This window comes from Anomaloglossus baeobatrachus, chromosome 6 (assembly GCF_048569485.1).
Source record: "Anomaloglossus baeobatrachus isolate aAnoBae1 chromosome 6, aAnoBae1.hap1, whole genome shotgun sequence".
Classification (NCBI taxonomy): Eukaryota; Metazoa; Chordata; class Amphibia; order Anura; family Aromobatidae; genus Anomaloglossus; species Anomaloglossus baeobatrachus.
In genome coordinates, this window is record NC_134358.1 from 550,752,155 (window position 1) to 550,770,977 (window position 18,823).

Sequence of the window (18,823 nt, forward strand, 5' to 3'; positions counted from 1 at the left end):
GTAATGGGGCCGTGTTATACACTGGGGGTAATGGGGCGGATGTTATACACTGGAGGTAATGGGGCCGGATGTTATACACTGGAGGTAATGGGGCCGGATGTTATACACTGGGGGTAATGGGGCCGGATGTTATACACTGGGGGTAATGGGGCCGGATGTTATACACTGGGGGTAATGGGGCCGGATGTTATACACTGGGGGTAATGGGGCCGGATGTTATTACACTGGGGGTAATGGGGCCGGATGTTATACACTGGGGGTAATGGGGTCGGATGTTATACACTGGGGGTAATGGGGCTGGATGTTATACACTGGGGGTAATGGGGCCGGATGTTATACACTGGGGGTAATGGGGCCGGATGTTATACACTGGGGGTAATGGGGCCGGATGTTATACACTGGGGGTAATGGGGCCGGATGTTATACACTGGGGGTAATGGGGCCAGATGTTATACACTGGGGGTAATGGGGCCGGATGTTATACACTGGGGGTAATGGGGCCGGATGTTATACACTGGGGGTAATGGGGCCGGATGTTATACACTGGGGGTAATGGGGCTGGATGTTATACACTGGGGGTAATGGGGCTGGATGTTATACACTGGGGATAATGGGGCCGGATGTTATACACTGGGGGTAATGGGGCTGGATGTTATACACTGGGGGTGATGGGGCCGGATGTTATACACTGGAGGTAATGGGGCCGGATGTTATACACTGGGGGTAATGGGCCGGATGTTATACACTGGGGATAATGGGGCCGGATGTTATACACTGGGGGTAATGGGGCTGGATGTTATACACTGGGGGTAATGGGGCCGGATGTTATACACTGGGGGTAATGGGGCCGGATGTTATACACTGGGGGTAATGGGGCCGGATGTTATACACTGGGGGTAATGGGGCCGGATGTTATACACTGGGGGTAATGGGGCTGGATGTTATACACTGGGGGTAATGGGGCTGGATGTTATACACTGGGGTAATGGGGCTGGATGTTATACACTGGGGGTAATGGGGCCGGATGTTATACACTGGGGGTAATGGGGCCAGATGTTATACACTGGGGGCAATGGGGCCGGATGTTATACACTGGGATAATGGGGCTGGATGTTATACACTGGGGTAATGGGGCCGGATGTTATACACTGGAGGTAATGGGGCCGGATGTTATACACTGGGGGTAATGGGGCCGGATGTTATACACTGGAGGTAATGGGGTCGGATGTTATACACTGGGGGCAATGGGGCCGGATGTTATACACCTGCTGTAATAGGACTGATGATAAAAAATCATGAATTTAATGATTAAAGCCCCCATACATTTAATATCATGCTTATAATAGTCCTTATTCAGATTAGCTTTGTTATATTTTGTGAATTCAATTTATGGATACAAGAAGACGTTACTAAATACATTTCCCCATTACTGAAATAGATGACAGTTGGTGCTTATAAAGTTCTATGGAGAAATGTAACTTATTTCAGGAGAACTTGCAGCAGAATGTCTGTCTCTGCCTCTAGCTCCTCCCTCTTCATAGATTCTTATGAGCACCAACTGCCATGTCACATGTCAGAGATGGAAAAATCTGACTCCACTGAATATAGATTAAGAATGAAAGATCAATCCTGGAGGAGAAAGGAGCAGATTTCTCTGATAAGATTTATTACCAAGTTGTTTATTTTTTTTGTGTACCATTGATTTATGAAATAATATTTAAAATGAGGGTTACTCTAACTTTTTCCACTTTTATCATCTTTTGAGTAATGTCATCCATCAACCTAGTCATGTCCCAACCTTTCGAGCTTGAGTTATCACCAGTCATCAATTGCACTGGTCTGCCTAGATGGGTCAAAGGGTGCCTCTTTGTCCCCTTAAGGGGGCTTTACACGCTGCGACATCGCTAATGCGGAGTCGTTGGGGTCACGGAATTTGTGACGCACATCCGGCCGCATTAGCGATGTTGCTGCGTGTGACACCGATTAGCGATTTTGCATCGTTGCAAAAACGTGCAAAATCGTTCATCATGGGGGTCCATTCTCGATTATCGTTACTGCAGCAGTAACAATGTAGTTCGTCGCTCCTGCGGCAGCACACATCGCTCCGTGTGACACCGCAGGAACGAGGAACCTCACCTTACCTGCCTCCCGGTCGCTATGAGGAAGGAAGGAGGTGGGCGGTATGTTCCGGCCACTCATCTCCAGCCCTCCGCTTCTATTGGGCGGCCGCTCAGTGACGTCGCTGTGACGCCGCATGGACCGCCCCCTTAGAAAGGAGGCGGTTCGCCGGCCACAGCGACGTCGCCGGGCAGGTAAGTATGTGTGACGGGTCTGCGCGATGTTGTGCGGCACGGGCAGCGATTTGCCCGTGTCGCACAACAGATGGGGGCGGGTACCCACGCTAGTGATATCGGGACCGATATCGCAGCGTGTAAAGTAGCCTTTAGTCTCTATGGCATAAATGAAACCCCTGCACCCACAATCGTTCTCAAGGGCCAGGATGAAACTCCAACCTCTGCACCCACAATCGATTTCCAGGGCCAGGATGAAACTTCAACCCCTGAACCCACAATCGTTCTCCAGGACCTGGATGAAACTCCAATCCCGGCACCCACAATCGTTCTCCAGGACCAGGATGAAACTCCAATCCCGGCACCCATAATCGTTCTCCAGGACCTGGATGAAACTCCAACCCCTGAACCCACAATCATTCTCAAGGGCCAGGATGAAACTCCAACCTCTGCACCCACAATCATTCTCAAGGACCTGGATGAAACTCCAACCTCTGCACCCACAATCATTCTCAAGGACCTGGATGAAACTCCAACCTCTGCACCCACAATCATTCTCAAGGACCTGGATGAAACTCCAACCTCTGCACCCACAATCATTCTCAAGGACCTGGATGAAACTCCAACCCCTGAACCCTCAATCGTTCTCCAGGGTCAGGATGAAACTCTAACCCCTGCACCCACAATCGTTCTCCAGGGCCAGGATGAAACTCTAACCCCTGCACTCACAATCATTCTCCAGGGCCAGGATGAAACTCCAACCCCTGCACCCACAAACGTTCTCAAGGACCAGGTTGAAGCTCCAACCCCTACACACTCACAATCGTTTTCCAGGGCCAGGATGAAGCTCCAACCCCTGCACTCACAATCGTTCTCCAGGGCCAGGATGAAACTCCAACCCCTGCTCCCACAATCGTTCTCCAGGAAGGAATTGTAATATTGAAGCTGAAAGCTGAGTTGGCATGATGACCTGCAGAACTTAGGCAGGAGAAGGATGTGATGCCTGTCACTGGAGCCAGAATGGGAGACATATACCAAGTAATCAGAAGCTCTGGAGAGGACCAGAATTACACATAAATAGGGCAATACCATCTGGCAAAAGAGAAGTAAAAATGGTGGCAGCACTCGCCTGAAGATGCTGTGTGCAGGCACAACACCTATATAAGCTGGAAAACCGCTGCTGCCCCCATAGCTAGAGGAAATGGTTGGGAAATAAAATTACAGAGCCCTCCATTCTTTGTAGGTGGGAAAACATGCAATGGAAACTGCCACTGACTTAAAGAGGACCAACCACCAGAATTTTCATATATAAACTAAAGTCAGTGCTATACTGGCACTATAATGCTGATTCTATACATACCTTTAGTTGTAAGATCGGATGTATACTTTCTGAAATACAGGCAAGTAAAGTTACAGAAATGCGCTGTTACTTTATTGATAGCAGCTACAGAATATCTAATAGGTGGGTTGGGTTTTGTTAGTTATTCCCGCCTCTGTCTGTCTGTCCTTCCTCCCCCTGTCTCTGTTATTACAGATGTAGGGAGGAAGGAAAGGGGGAGGAAGGACAGGCAGGCAGAAAGGGGCAGGAATAACTAGCAAAACCTGACCCACCTATTAGATATTCTACAGCACCTATCAATCAAGTAACAGTGTATTTCACAAACGTTCCTTGCCTATATTTCAGAAAGGATGGTTTAAACCACTATCTGTGATGGATCAGTCCCATCAGTCACAAAACGGATTGTATGCAAATAAGAAAGCCGCGGAGACACCATCACGTGTTTCTCAACGCTGCCAGGAAACTAGCCAGGTCTTTCACCGGGAAGGAACCACCACGGGAAGGGCAGTCTCCAGTCAAGGAGACCACCTATACCAAACATGGTATCCATCCACAGACAGCCGTTTCGGGGTATTTGCCCCTCATCAGTGTGGAGAAGGAATCTGGCTAGTGGGGGCAATGCCTAGTAAAAGACTACTTAAGCAAGCATTGTTGACCTTAGGGAGATCAACATATCCACTGCGGAGACACCATCACGTGTTTCTCAACGCAGTGATTCTAGAGCAACGCCCCCTGGGAAGTATGCAGTCTTTTACTAGGCATTGCCCCCACTAGCCAGATTCCTACTCCACACTGATGAGGGGCAAATACCCCGACACGGCTGTCTGTGGATGGATACCATGTTTGGCATAGGTGGTCTCCTTGACTGGAGACTGCCCTTCCCGTGGTTGTTCCTTCCCGGTGAAAGACCTGGCTAGTTTCCTGGCAGCGTTGAGAAACACGTGATGGTGTCTCCGCGGCTTTCTTATTTGCATACTTCCCAGGGGGCGTTGCTCTAGAATCACTGCGTTGAGAAACACGTGATGGTGTCTCCGCAGTGGATATGTTGATCTCCCTAAGGTCAACAATGCTTACAAAACGGATTGTGACTGATAGAAAAAATTAAAGTCTGAAGTTACTGAAGCCACAGGTAATGTAGCTTCAGAGTGCAGTTTACCAAGCAACCACTAGGGGTCAGCAGAGTAGTCAAGTAATCCGAGTCAGCAGCAAGAGGTCTATGACAGAAGCATGGGGAGAGACAAATTGTGGTCAGGAGCTAGCAAAGAGTCAGGAGCCGAAGAGTAGCATACAAATCAAAATTGGGAGACAAATGCTGGAGTCAGGAGTGAGGATACTGGTCAGCGACTGTGAACTCCAAATACAGATAAGGGAGGAGGACAAACAGATTAGGAGAGGGGAAAACAGCAGACAAGAACGGGTAGTCAGGGAACAGGACGAGCAGATGAACGGGGGAGGGTACAAGTCAGGACACAGTAGCAGGAAGGCAGGACAGATCGGGAACACTCACCAGAGCCAGTATACACACTGCAAGGCAGAAATATCACTGGACTGGACTGAACCATAGGTGCAGCGGCAACATATAGCATCCTGGGATCCAGAACGAGGCAAGGGAATTTAACCCCTGACATGACCAGGCCGGAGCTGGGTAAAACCACAGCAGGGAAAAGCAGGCCTGGATCATGACACTGATATTTTCAACTTTTTACATAAGACTTTTCAGCAGTCTCATTATCATCACAGGCATAACTGCATTGATAGGTAACAACTCTATACAAAGATGAAATACAAGATCCGCCAATCACAATAGATGACCTTTTGTCATTGGTTTTAAATGTTTTTAGAGGTGTTACTGTCCATTGTGTTTTATGTTGTGTTTATTATGTGTGGTTTGCCTTGCACCAATAAAATATCAGGTTGTATTTATATTCTGTGGTGATCCCAATTTTTTAGGCACACTTTTTTTTTTGTTTGTTCCTTCAATCACAATAGATGATGTCACAGCTCCCCTGCTCCAAATTAATCATTGCACACACTCATTAGATGCTTCAATACAAAAGATAGGGTCAGAGACAGTTCATTGTGGCTAATGTACATGTGTTGTTTCCTGAAAAAAATAGAAAAGTTGAGTCTCAAATAGGCCCCTAGTGACCAGTGTGAAAATTGTAAGATTTCTATATTTTTTTATACAATTATGGAATGAAAAATAATTAAAAAAAACCCAAACATTTTATAGAAAAACCTGATTTAAACAGTAGGTAATGGTCTGATGTCACTCACTTTAAGCAAGTCAAAAGGAGTAAATGTGTCATTTTGCTGTGATCTCTTGGTACTCTCTTTTTCCACAAACACATACAAGAAACACGAAGTTATTGTAAAAGTACTTTATTATAATTGTATTCAGAAACATTGTGCGGTGTAGACCTGGATTTGTCGTTGCTCCTATGTACAGAAATGTGTTGGCGGATTCTTATTGCTGCCTCTTATGTATACATTTTCCCAAAAGTGACTGACTTATCATTTTCAATAGTTCGTCTGGCATTATGAGTGGTTCTGGCATTGCCCATTTCTATGGCCGTGCACAGTGCTCTACCGTTGCCCTTTTCTAGCATTGCCCATTGCTCTACCAGTGCCCTTGCTAAGGCACTGCCCATTGCTCTTGCTTTAACACTGCCCATTGCTCTACCATTGCTCATTGCTCTACCATTGCCCCTGCACTAGCACTGCCCATTACACTAGCATTGCCCCTGCACTAGCACTGCCCATTACACTAGCATTGCCCCTGCACTAGCACTGCCCATTACACTAGCATTGCCCCTGCACTAGCACTGCCCATTACACTAGCATTGCCCCTGCACTAGCACTGCCCATTACACTACCAGTGCCCTTGCTCTAGCTCTGCCCATCACTCTATTGTTGCCCTTGCTCTAGCTCTGCCCATTGCTCTACCATTGCCCTTGCTAAGGCACTGCCATTTGCTCTACCATTGCCCTTGCTAAGGCACTGCCAATTGCTGTTGCTTTAACACTGCCCATTGCTCTACCATTGCTCATTGCTCTACCATTGCCCTTGCACTAGCACTGCCTATTGCTTTGCTCTACCAGTGCCCTTGCTCTAGCTCTGTCCATCACTCTATTGTTTCCCTTGCTCTAGAGCTGCCCATTGCTCTAACATTGTCCTTGCACTAGCACTGCCATTTGCTCTACCATTGCCTTTAAACTAGCACTGCCCACTGCTCTACCATTGCCCTTGCTCTAGCTCTGCCAGTTGCATTACCATTGCCCTTGCACCAGCACTGCCGATTTCTCTACATTGCCCTTACACCAACATTGCTGGTTGTTTTACCATTGCCCGTGCAAAAACACTGCCAGTTGCCCCACCAGTGCCCTTTGCTCTAGCTCTGCCCATCACTCTACAGTTGCCTTTACACTAGCACTGCCGGTTGCTCTACCATTACCCTTGCTCTAGCTCTGCCAGTTGCTCTACCATTGCACTAGCACTGCCCATTGCTCTACTATTGCCCTTGCTCTAGCATTGCCTATTACTTTACCATTGGCTTTGCTTTACCATTGCCTTTGCTCTAGCACTGGCGGTTGCTCTACTATTGCCCGTGCACTAGAGCATTGCCCATTGCTCTACCATTACCCTTGCTCTAGCTCTGCCAGTTGCTCTACCACTGCCTTTACTCTAGCATTGCCCACTGCTCTACTATTGCCCTTACTCTAGCACTGCCTATTACTTTACCATTGCCTTTGCTTTAGCACTGGCAGTTGCTCTAGCATTGCCCACTGCTCTACCAATGCCTTTGTTCTAGCATTGCCCTCTGCTCTACCATTGCCTTTGCACTAGCACTGCCCATTACTTTACCATTGCCTTTGCTTTAGCTCTGCCAGTTGCATTACTATTGCCTTTGCTCTAGCATTGCTCACTGCTTTACTATTGCCTTTGCTCTAGCATTGCTCACTGCTTTACTATTGCCTTTGCTCTAGCATTGCCCACAGCTCTACCATTGCCTTTGCTCTAGCACTGCACATTACTTTACCATTGCCCTTGCTCTGGCTCTGCCAATTGCTCTACCATTGCCTTTGCTCTAGCACTGCCCACTGCTCTACTATTGCCTTTAGCACTGGCGGCCGCTCTGATATTATCGATTCTGCCAAGATCAGGCACAAGTACTACAGTAACAGTAAAAAAAAAATCCATATAAAAAGTCGAGGTAAAAAAACAACAAAATAATACTTGTTATATTACATATAATCCTGTAGATGGAGGAGTCTGAGGCGTCATGCAGGTTATGTCAATAAAAAACTGCAAATCTGGAGAAAAAAAAAGTGAAGCTGCTTTTGTCCGGGTTTTATAAATTTATTGCTTCGGTGAGTTTCCGCTCCTCAGGTATACCATTGACCTGTAAATAGTAATTGATACACATTAGTCCACAATAAAAGCGGTTGTTATATCACCTTTTTGCTCACATACTGCAGTCCCAGTACACTTCAAAAAACATCTCAATGTATTTTTATCTAAGCTCCGCCCACGCGGAACCAAATATTATTTACTCTTCAAAATTAGATGATTATGTTCAACTGAAGGTCTGATTAATTTCTATGGTCATCAGCAAAACCCACAGAGCTGCTCTACACCACAAATTTTTGGCACAGGATATATTAAATTTTAGTCCCGGAGGAGACAAAATTGTGTTCTATAGACCCCCAACAATTACAAAAATAAATATGTAAATAAAAATAATAGAATTACACTTTTCTCATTTATTTAGAAACGTTTCAAATCATTCGGCTATTCAAGTAATTTTTGCGTGATACATGAGGCTACATTTTTATGTCACTGTCATATTTTTTTTGATGGTATCAGGAGGGAAAATAATTCTGCTTTTCCCATTTTTAAAACATGTTTTTTGATAACCACAAAAAATCACTAAAACACATTTAAAAATTATATTGCCCATTCTTTAACTATTATTTTGATTTACGGGGGTCGGGTTAGTAATAGTAATTTGGATTAATAGTGCAATTTTTTTATTTATTTTTTACATGCTTTTTTATGTTTTTATTTTAATTTGTTTTACCCAGTGTCCTGGTCATAAAAACCTCTGGAGAATGGGAGGGGTTGGGCATTTCAATATTTAGATTTTCATGTTATTTCCCCTGTAACTGGGTCTGGAATATTAGCCTCAGTTACAGGGGAAATAAAACATTCTGACTGCATACCAAAGCTATGTGAGGACCCAAACAGCTCCGCTATGCAGCCAGGATGTTTTATTTCCCCTGTAACTGAGGCTATTATTCCAAGCCCAATTACAGGGGAAATCAGATGAACTAAGAGATCCTGCTCCGTCTCTATACACAGTGATTAAATGACAACTGTGTATGGAGGGGGAAGCATTGTCAGTGCAAGAAAAGGTCAAATACCGCCAGCACATGGGCACTACAGCACTTTGATCTGCCCTCGGCAGATCAAAGTGTGCATGTGCAGGAGCAAAATGGAAACCTCTCTGTGAATGATGCAGGACGTGTCATGCACACAGGGCTGGGCAGGAGAACAGCAATCTCACATAAATAATAAAAAAGTTGTCTTTTACATTATACAGTTCAGCCTGGGCTCTTATATACAGTATTCTAGATCACTGTATATATATAGGACTGACTGATGGTGGCAACAGCTGATAAGGGAAAAACCTTCTGACAGTTTCCCTTTAAATGCATATATTTATGGCTAAAAAAAGTGGACTGTTTGCAATCTATAGTCTTTGTTGATTTAATAATGTAACCCAAAATTGATTTTTGACCCCAAATATATGCACTTGCGTAAAAAAAACCCCACAAGTGTCCCTAGAGATAGGCAGCCCATTTAAAGAGAACCTGTCAGCAGAATTTAACAATGTAAATGAAAGACACCGCCACAATGGCGCTGCTGTACTGATTAAACTGATACCTTTGGTGAAGGAATCCGATCTGTGGTTCATGTTTAATCAGCATCTTATGTTTTCCAGGGCCGGATTGTTAATAAAATGGTGTCGGAGGCAGCGCATGCGCAGATCGAAGTCTTGGCTCATTGACGTCTTAATTGAGCAGAGAACTCAATCTGCGCATGCGCCACTTAAAAAATGAGGCAGGTTACTGATTAAACAGTGACTTATAAAAGAGATAAAGGAAGAAAGTGAAGGGGCGGAGGACCAGAAGAAGACCCTACCCCCAGTCCAATGCTCAGACCCCCAGCGTCGGACTCTGTTCACAATGCAGAGTGTGAAAAACAGCCTGGGATCACTTAGTTGTACAGCTTGTTATGGGAGTCGGCTAATTCTGGTTTCACTGCTTTCCAGTACAGCAGGAGTTAATCCCTGCTGGCTTGTGATCATCTGCGGGGAGCTCAGGCTGCTGATCACCACCAGCTGCCCTCACTCTTTATGAGGCTTTGGATACTGGAGCTTCTGCTTCCTCGGTTCCTGTGGTTATCCAGTTCTATGGAGATCTACAAGTTGCGGTTCTGCGTGGTGTGTGAGTTCTCTAGTTGTGCGTTTATTTCCTACCCCTTTCGCTTTACTCCCCAGTTCACATACTGTCCCTTCTTTGTATTTGAGTGCAGTGTGTACGAGTTTTTGTTTACCCTTGCATGTAATTATTTGTGGCGTTTTGGTTTCTGGGTCTCTGGCCCACTCCCCAAGTGGTGAGGGGAGTAGTTTCAGGGCTTGGAAAGGAGACGACAGGGCCATGTTAGAGGCTCGAACCTGGCTACCATCAAGTCTACTTTCGAGACAAGGGACAGCACAGGGTCCCCAGTCTTAGGGTCAGCCTAGGAGCCCCTGTTCCATCCGTACACCCCCATGACACCCAGTGACCACACCATGGCAAATCTTCCTTGGCCCACAGTGACTTTTAATGTAACATCCCTTTAAATTTTGTAGACCTTATATCAATATGACCTAACAAAATTTGGCAGAATCAGTGACCGTAGAACAGATTTTTGGAAACTTCCATTCTAGAACAGTTTATTACTAGGAGGTTATGTCATCCAGGGAAGATGGCACATCAGTTATACTTACCTCAAACCTCTGAAAAGTGGTCATCCGAAATTCTCCTGGATCCCGAAAGCAGTAATAAAAAGGAAGAATGGAATCAATCCCCCCAAATACACATCCCCTGCACGTTTACTACATGCCATGTATGTATGGGAACAGGCCGTAATGATATGTGTGGGGTCCGGGTCCTCAGATCGAAAGATAAAACTGGAGTGGTTCTTCACAATGTCCTTTCTTACCTTTCATCTTGTTTCTACATAGTCTGAGGTGGGTGACGTGAGCTGACCATCTTTAAAAAAAATATACGATTTTGTGATATACTGCTGGGAGATGTTTACGCTACTCGTGTTTATATGGGGCGGTTTTAATTATAACTGGATCCTTCCTGACCTTAAAATTGTAGGCTTAAAGACTGGAGAGAGGTTTATAAGGCTAGGGTCCTAACAAAGGGATATGCCCTGTCGCCAACAAATCAAAAAGGTCCGAGGAGCCTCCGTTAGGAGTCTCGACACGGAAAATAGCCAAATATCCCTCCGGGAAGGACCTGGCCAAGGAGTGGCTCTTTTTAGGAGACCACCATATTAAGTGGCCCTTTTAGTCAATATCCAACTCTTGACGAGTTTAAAGATATGACAAGAGAAATACCTAGGCCAGGTATCCACAGACAGCCAGAGAAACCACTGCCGGTAGCCAGCAAAGGCTCCCAACCCAGTGAAATCCTAGAGCCACTCCTTGGCTAGTTCCTTCCCGGAGGGATATCTGGCTATTTTCCACACTGATGAGGGGCAATACCCCGAAACAGCTGTCTGTGGATGGATACCTGGCCTTGGTATTTCATGTGTCATAGCTTTAAACTCGTCAAGAGTTGGATATTGACTAAAAGGACCACTTAATATGGTGGTTATGGTGGTCTCCTAAAAAGAACTACTCCTTGGATAGGTCCTTTCCCGGAGGGATAGCTGGCTACTTCCCAGGGGGCAATGCACCTAGGATTTCACTGTGTTGAGCGCCTTTGCTGGCTGCGGGCAGTGGTTTCTCTGGCTTGTCTCCTCGAGGTCAGTGATTGTTTTGTCTGTCGTCAACAAAAGGGATACGCCCTATCGCTGGCGTTTGGGCTCTTACGAATTGGCCAATTTTTGCGCTAAGTACCTCATTTTTAACAAAGCTTTTACAGCAGTAATGTAGTTCCAATTTCATATATGCAATGGTTACATATAAAATTTCCAAGTGCAGCTATATTTTTTTTTGTTAGATTGACTAGTGGTCTTAGCTTGCACCTGTTTAACGCTAGGTACGGGGATATACTGAGCAAATGGCAAAAAGGGAGGGAAGGGAAACCCTGTGCCTAGGAGAAAGGGAGATGGTGGCCCCTGATAAAACCTTCCACTGGCCCCTGGCTCTCCTCACCACCCTAGATAGGTTCCGCACCTATGCACTGAGCAGGATACCTGGTCCTGGTGGCTGACTGTGAACCCAGTACTAGCTAATGTCCGGACAGGATGAGCGCTAGTCAACCCCACTAAGTCCTAAAGAACACACAGGGAACACACACATGGAAAAGCAATCCAACAACTTATCTCCAAGATAAATTAGGGAGAGGAACAACAACCATTCCTCAAGATGATTACAAGCCTACTTCTTGCAATCGGACCGTATAGAAACCTAACTCTATCACCAGCAACATACCAAGTGGAAATGCAGGTATATAAAGATACAGAGGGTGAGGGACAATGATTAGCAGCTGAAAGAAAAAGATCTCAGGGTCCTAAAGGGGGAAGAACAGAGGAGACACACAACTCCAATCACACCACAGGGGAAAGGATGGAAAATCAAGGAGCAGTTTTTGCCTAGGTAATGACCAGGCGGAATGAGCACTAGTCAACCCCACTAAGACTTAAAGAACACACAGGGAAAACAAACCGGGGAAAGAAAAACAAACAACTTATATCCAATATGATGTAGGGAGAGGAACAGCAAAATACAACAACCATTCTCAAGATGATTACTAGCCGACTGCTTGCAATCAGGAAAGTATAGAAACCTAACTCTATCACCAGCAACATACGAAGGGGAAATGCAGGTATGTAAAGACACAGATGGATAATGATTAGAAGCTGAAAGGAAAAGATCTTGGCAGGGTCCTAAAGAAGAAAGAGTAAACCCTATCAGAGGAGACACACAAAACTCCAATCACACCACAGAGGAAAGGATGGAAACTCAAGGAGCAATTTGTACCTAGGTAATGAACAGGTGGGATGAGCACTAGTCAACCCACAGTAAGTCCTAAAGAAGACACAAGGATACCAAACAGGTGAAAGCAAATAAACAACTTATCTCCAAGATTACTTATGGAGGGGAACAGCAACATACAACAACCATTCTCCAGATGAGTACAAGCTGACTGCTTGTAATCAGGACTATATAGAAAACTAACTCTATCACCAGCAAAATACGAAGGGGAAATGCAGGTATATAAAGACACCGATAGATAATGATTAGCTGCTCAAAGGAAAAGATCTCCGCAGGGTCCTAAAGGGGAAAGAGTAACCCCTAACAGAGAAGACACACAAAAGTCCAATCACACCACAGAGGAAAGGGTGGAAAATTAAGGAGCAGTTAGTGCAACCTAATGCAGCAACCGTCTGCAATCTGGTTGTCTGTCAACCGTGACACACCCGTGACAGCAACCTTCTGCAGCCGGACACCACAGGGTGACAACCTGTTCACACTTGTCTCATTCTTAGACTGGCTGGTCTTTTGATATACTGTATGGTGTTTATAGGAGGCCACCTAGTGGTTGTTATGTGCTTTGCAGCCTTTCGAGAATTTTGCTAGGTTGTCGGGATATTGTATTGAGTTTGTATCATAAGAAATTGAGAGTCCTTCATCAAATTCAAGAGAAGATAAGGGTGGACAGACAAGTATAAAGGGTTTGCTTAGCTGATAGATCCCAATGTAATTTTATTATTACCTGTGTCTCCTTTGGCTGAGAGGGTCTTTTCTTGCCTATTAGGTTGTGAAGGTAGTCTGAGCTGTAGTATGTTTGTTTAAACGTAATAAAAATATCTGTGTATGTAAATAATCAAAATGTAGATGTAGTAGCATAATTATCTGTCTATGTAGCAATTGCACAGATTTATAAAAGTTGTATAGTCATGAAGGGGTTACCAAGGATAAGTGAACAGATGTACAAATAATGGAAGTTTTCAAATAATGAGCAAAAGTCTTTTCAGTAATGTTTACACAGAAAGAATGTTTTAACGAACAAAGATATGCTGGGAGAAAATAAGGAATTGAATACTCCTTCCTCCCTTGTTCTAGCTTCAAGGTTAGAAATGCAGATTGTATAATTGGGTGTCTTGGAATACACAAGTTCAGTGAATGACGCTGGCTGAAAGAGAGAACATGTCTTATGTATTCATTGTCTGATACATTGATATATCGGCACTGGTATATAGCTAATACGGCACCGTCTCTGCATATCCCAAACGAAGACTCCATTAGCAGTCTTCACCCAAATTCCTCCCTTGACAGTTTGACAAGGTCACACAGACCCCAAGGCAGTAACCCCTCTAAAAGCCAAAGCAGAGAGATAATAAATAATGGTGGTCATAGCCTGTCCATACATGATAAGGTCAGCTTTTATTTTAAAAACCCAGCATGTTTTATTATAGAAGTGGCCATCCTATACTTTTGTCTTGGTATATCCCAAAATTACCGGCTTTTAAAAAAGAAAAAAACAAACAACATATTCGGTGATGCTCTGCTGGGAAACGCTTATGCTATATGTGTCTATGAGGCCACCTAGTGGTTGTGATGTGAATTGCAATTTGTCATGAACTTTGCTATCATATGGTGATGATGTGTTGAATCTATCCATTTGTGAGAGGATCAGTAAATCTGTACAATGCCATCTAGTTGCATTGTATAGATCTATGATGGTCTACTGAAGCCAGACCTTCGGCAATCATCCGGTAGCCAACCGGCAGGCTGCATACTGTTCAGTATTACCAGATGTGCCATATTTGCAGGTACCCAATGTCCCAAAATTGTCTCCACTCACCTGCATTTTGCTGTTGAGGTATCTGAGTCTGATGCGGTAAAGTCCTAGAAAAGAAAGAATGAATGAAAATGATTGGGTAAGTCATAGGAAGGTGTTGAAAATATTTTTGGCTAGTCATACGCATATATCCTCCCTTGAGTAAAATATCCAAAGCTTATACATTTATTTAATCCATTTTTATTTTCAGTCACTATACATAATAAGCAAACGAAGGTTTCTAGCCATTAGTACAGCTTAAAAAGGTTCCAGGTACATTAAACATATTGCATCAAGGCAAAAGCCAACGCGTTTCGGACATAGAACCATGAGTTAGGACATTTTTATGTCTGAAACGCTGTCACGCTAGGTACGGGGAAGTACCAAGCGAAAGGAAAAGGGACACCTGTGTCTAGGAAGAGTGAAGATGGGGACCCCTGACCAAACCTACCGCTGGTCCCTGGGGTCCCTCACCACCCTAGATAGGTTGCGCACCTGTGCGCCAAGCCGGATACCTGACCCTAGGTATCCCTAGAGCTAGGCCCTAAATAGGGAATGGGTGGGATAAGATCTTTGTCAACCCAACTAAACTATATATAAGCTATAGAAGACACAAGGGGGATACACGGGGAAATACATGAATTACTTATCGTTAGATGACTCAGGTAGAAGTTCAGCAGAGTTTTCAGCAACAATACCACAGAGGAGTACAAGCCACCTGCTTGCAACCAAGGCTAAAAGGAACTGGAAAATATCACCAGCACAAGTCCAAAGGAAGGAAGGGAATACTGACAACAGCTGGGTGGAAGTTGAGCTCCTGATGGGTCCAAAAGAGGGAGAGATGAATCCAGCAAGAAAGCAACCAATACCAACGAATACTGACAGCAGGAACAATGGAAAGTCAGGCAGCATTCTGCGCAGCCAAATGCTGTGACCTTCTATGGCCAGAAACCACAAGACTGTGTCACATGTGACACAAACGTGACAAATGCGTCGGTATTGCCTCAATGTAATATTTTTATGTACCTGGAAGCTTTAAGTTGTACTAATAAATTGGTGAAGTTTTATATTGAAATGACTAGATGCCTTTGTTTGCATCTCAAGCCAAGCAAGAGCTCTTACCTTCCTCTTCACAGCCAATCTATGGGAGCTGGTGAGCTTTGTACTTCGCACAATACATATTAGTTGGCACTACACTAAAAAATACCAAATGCCTTTACCATCAGGCCATTAAGCATTTTGTTCTCTGCCCCTGGACCACCAGGATTTATTGACCACTATACCACCAGATCACTAGACTTTAAAAACACCTAGAGTATCTCAATGCACCCTCCTTGTGCAAACACCGCCCACGAGGAACTAAGTGATGTCCCTTGAATAAAATATTCAATGCTCATTCATTTGTGAAATCCATTCTTATACTCGTGTACTATTCATACTAGTTGGCACTGCACAAAAGAAACACCAAAATTCCTATACCATTAGGTCATTAACAACTTAGTTCTCTACCCTGGGACAACTAGGATTTATTGGTCACTGGACCACCAGATCAATAGACTTCAAAAAGACACCTAAATCTAGTGTACTTCAATGCATCTTTATCTAAGCTCCGCCCATGAGGAACTAAATAATATCTATCCTTCAAAATTAGGTGCTCTATCATTTTTAAATCCATTGTTATAATAAGCCACCATAAATACCAGTCGGTAGTGCACATGAAATACTAAATTCCCATGTCATTAGGTTGACTTTAAATAAAACCTCAATGTAGAGTATATAATTGCATCCTTATCTACCATAAGCACCACCCCCGCGGAACAAATAGAAAAGAAGAATAGGAATTTTTTCAAAACAAACGCATAAAGCTTGAATAACACTGTTATGCAACATTTATAATTTGCATTTTACATCAGGAACATGTAGATATTATACAGATTTCACTTTTTCAAGATACTCACTGTTGCGTCTGCATCAGGGGCATGTTGGTGTTATCGTACGTGTCTGCATGCAGAGGGGGAACCATTTCCCCTGTGACCGGATGGAAAACCGGAAGTGTAGACAAAGGCCAGGCAATTTCTCTGTGTTTAGACATGTCCCGGAGCTCTTTTGTGGATTTCTGGATGGCGCTGTGGTGAACAAGTTGGATGCTGCATTAAAAAAAACATAAAAATAATCTAAAATGCGTTGATAAAACTATGAGTATCTCTATACAATATTAACGAGAAGATTCCTTTGTGTGATAATCCATCATTTCACAGTTTAAGGTAAACATTGTGTCCCTTTCTACGATTGGTTTAGAAAAAACCTTGATGTAGAGCCTATCAATGCGTCTTTATCCAAGCACCGCCCACGCAGAACCAATAAAAGAATAATAGTAATTCTCCTAATACATAGATACATACAGGAATATTTACGACGATTTAATCCAAAAACAGCGCCACTTTGCAGTCTACAGGTTGTGTGTGATATTGCATGCCACTCAATAGAACTACGTTCGGTTAAAATATAGGAACTGATCAGTGTATAAATAAACCTTCCATACAATGAGAGTTTTTTTGGACATGGATGATCACATATGATGTACCAAATAAGATTATTCATCTTTCAATTGGTTGAGGGTCACGAAGAAGGCAACTGTCACAGAGTTTTACACAAAACTCATGGGCTATCATGTCGGCATCAGACACTGTTCACATTGCAGATTCTGACACTACACCCAATGGTTTCTCTGATATACACAGGCAAACTTGGGCATCAACCAACTGTATGCTCAGTCATAGACAGGCTAGCAAGAGTTAATCTCTGCTAGCCTGCTTGTTAGGCTTCTGAGATCACATGTTGTAAGGAAGCCAATCACATCTGCTCCTCTCATACTTAAGTTGGAGGAGATCTTCCACCCATGCCAACTACAGTTTTTTTCTGTGTTAATCTGTGTTCTGTGGTGTCCCACTTTTGCTGGAGAGAGAGCAGCCTGTGCTTGGTGTTGTTGTGGAGTTTACCTGTCGTCTTGTTTTTTCCACCTTGCTCTTGTTTTCCTCCTAATTTGTTATTGTCTTATACCTCTGTGAGCGCGTGCTGTGTGACAAAGTTTTGGTTTCCCTGTTTGTCTATTTCTGTGGGTAAAATGACACTCCTGTCCCTGCCTCCCCTGGGGGAGGAGAATTAAGATCAGGGCTGGTCAAGAGCAGGACCAGGAAGGAGACATCTCCACCATTAGGGGTAACCCTGAGGTTAAGGATAGCCTAAGGTCAACCCACAAATTTGCAGTTCATAGGCAGGCCAGCAGGAGGTAATCCCTGCTGGGCTGCTTGTTAGTCTCTTTGATCACATGCTGTGAGGGAACTAGTCACATTTGCTCCCCTCCTATATTTGCTGGCTGTGCAATTCCATTAATGCCAGCTATAGTTATTCTATACTGGTCTGGTCTGTTGTGATCCAGACTTATTAGCGGTTGTAGTACTTTATTGCTATGAGTAGTTGTAGTATTAACCCCTGAGATAATAAAATATTTTTTATCACAGTATTAACCCTTGTTGTCTTTTTTTACTACCTTTCTGCTCTTGCTTTTCCCTTAGTTTCTTACTGTTTGTTCCTATGATTTTGCAGTGGGTCTGAGTTCTGTTTTTTCCATGTCTGTCTTTTTATGTCTTGCCATCACACTTCTGCCCCTTTATTCCCTGGAGGGGACAGTTTAACTCTGGTTAGGAAAATAGCTAGGCACAAGACTCAGGCATCTATTCCATTAGGGGTAACCCTGAGGTTAGGGAAAGCCGAAGGTCGACCACCAAATTTGCAGTTCTTAGGCAGGTGAGCAAGAGGTAATCCCTGCTGGGCTACTTGTTAGTTTCCTTGATCACATACTGTGAGGGAGCCAACCACATTCGCTCCCCTCCTATATATGCTGGCTGGACAATTACATTAATGCCTGTTATAGCTAGTCTATACGGGTCTGGAGTGATCCAGACTTACTGGTGATTTTTGTGCATTATTGCTGTGAGCATTTGTGGTGTAAACCCTTGTTGTTCTTTTGTTGTTGCCTTCCTGCTCTTGCTTTTCTGCTCAGTTTCTTATTATTTGTTCCTATGAGTTTGCAGTGTGTCCGAGTTTTGTTTTTATCCCTGTCT

The 18,823-nt window shown here is 44.1% G+C and overlaps 1 protein-coding gene and 1 long non-coding RNA gene across 7 annotated transcripts in view; one reads left to right on the plus strand and one right to left on the minus strand.

Annotated features, from left to right (window-relative positions):
* LOC142243600 (uncharacterized) overlaps nt 1-18,823 on the plus strand; it is a 47,181-nt gene that overhangs the window by 27,112 nt on the left and 1,246 nt on the right. The gene's annotated exons all lie outside the window — the stretch shown is intronic.
* Nucleotides 5,997-18,823, minus strand: part of SGCE (sarcoglycan epsilon) — a 76,265-nt gene continuing 63,438 nt past the window's right edge. For 3 of the 6 annotated variants that reach the window (XM_075315674.1, XM_075315668.1, XM_075315671.1), the window contains 4 exons: nt 16,658-16,846; nt 14,724-14,767; nt 10,685-10,719; nt 5,997-8,032 (listed from right to left, as the gene is read on the minus strand). In XM_075315674.1, the coding sequence (XP_075171789.1) occupies nt 7,982-8,032; nt 10,685-10,719; nt 14,724-14,767; nt 16,658-16,846 (319 nt within the window). In that variant the 3' untranslated portion in view covers nt 5,997-7,981. The remainder of the gene's footprint in view (nt 8,033-10,684; nt 10,720-14,723; nt 14,768-16,657; nt 16,847-18,823) is intronic. The other 3 variants (XM_075315670.1, XM_075315672.1, XM_075315673.1) reach the window with 2 other exon arrangements.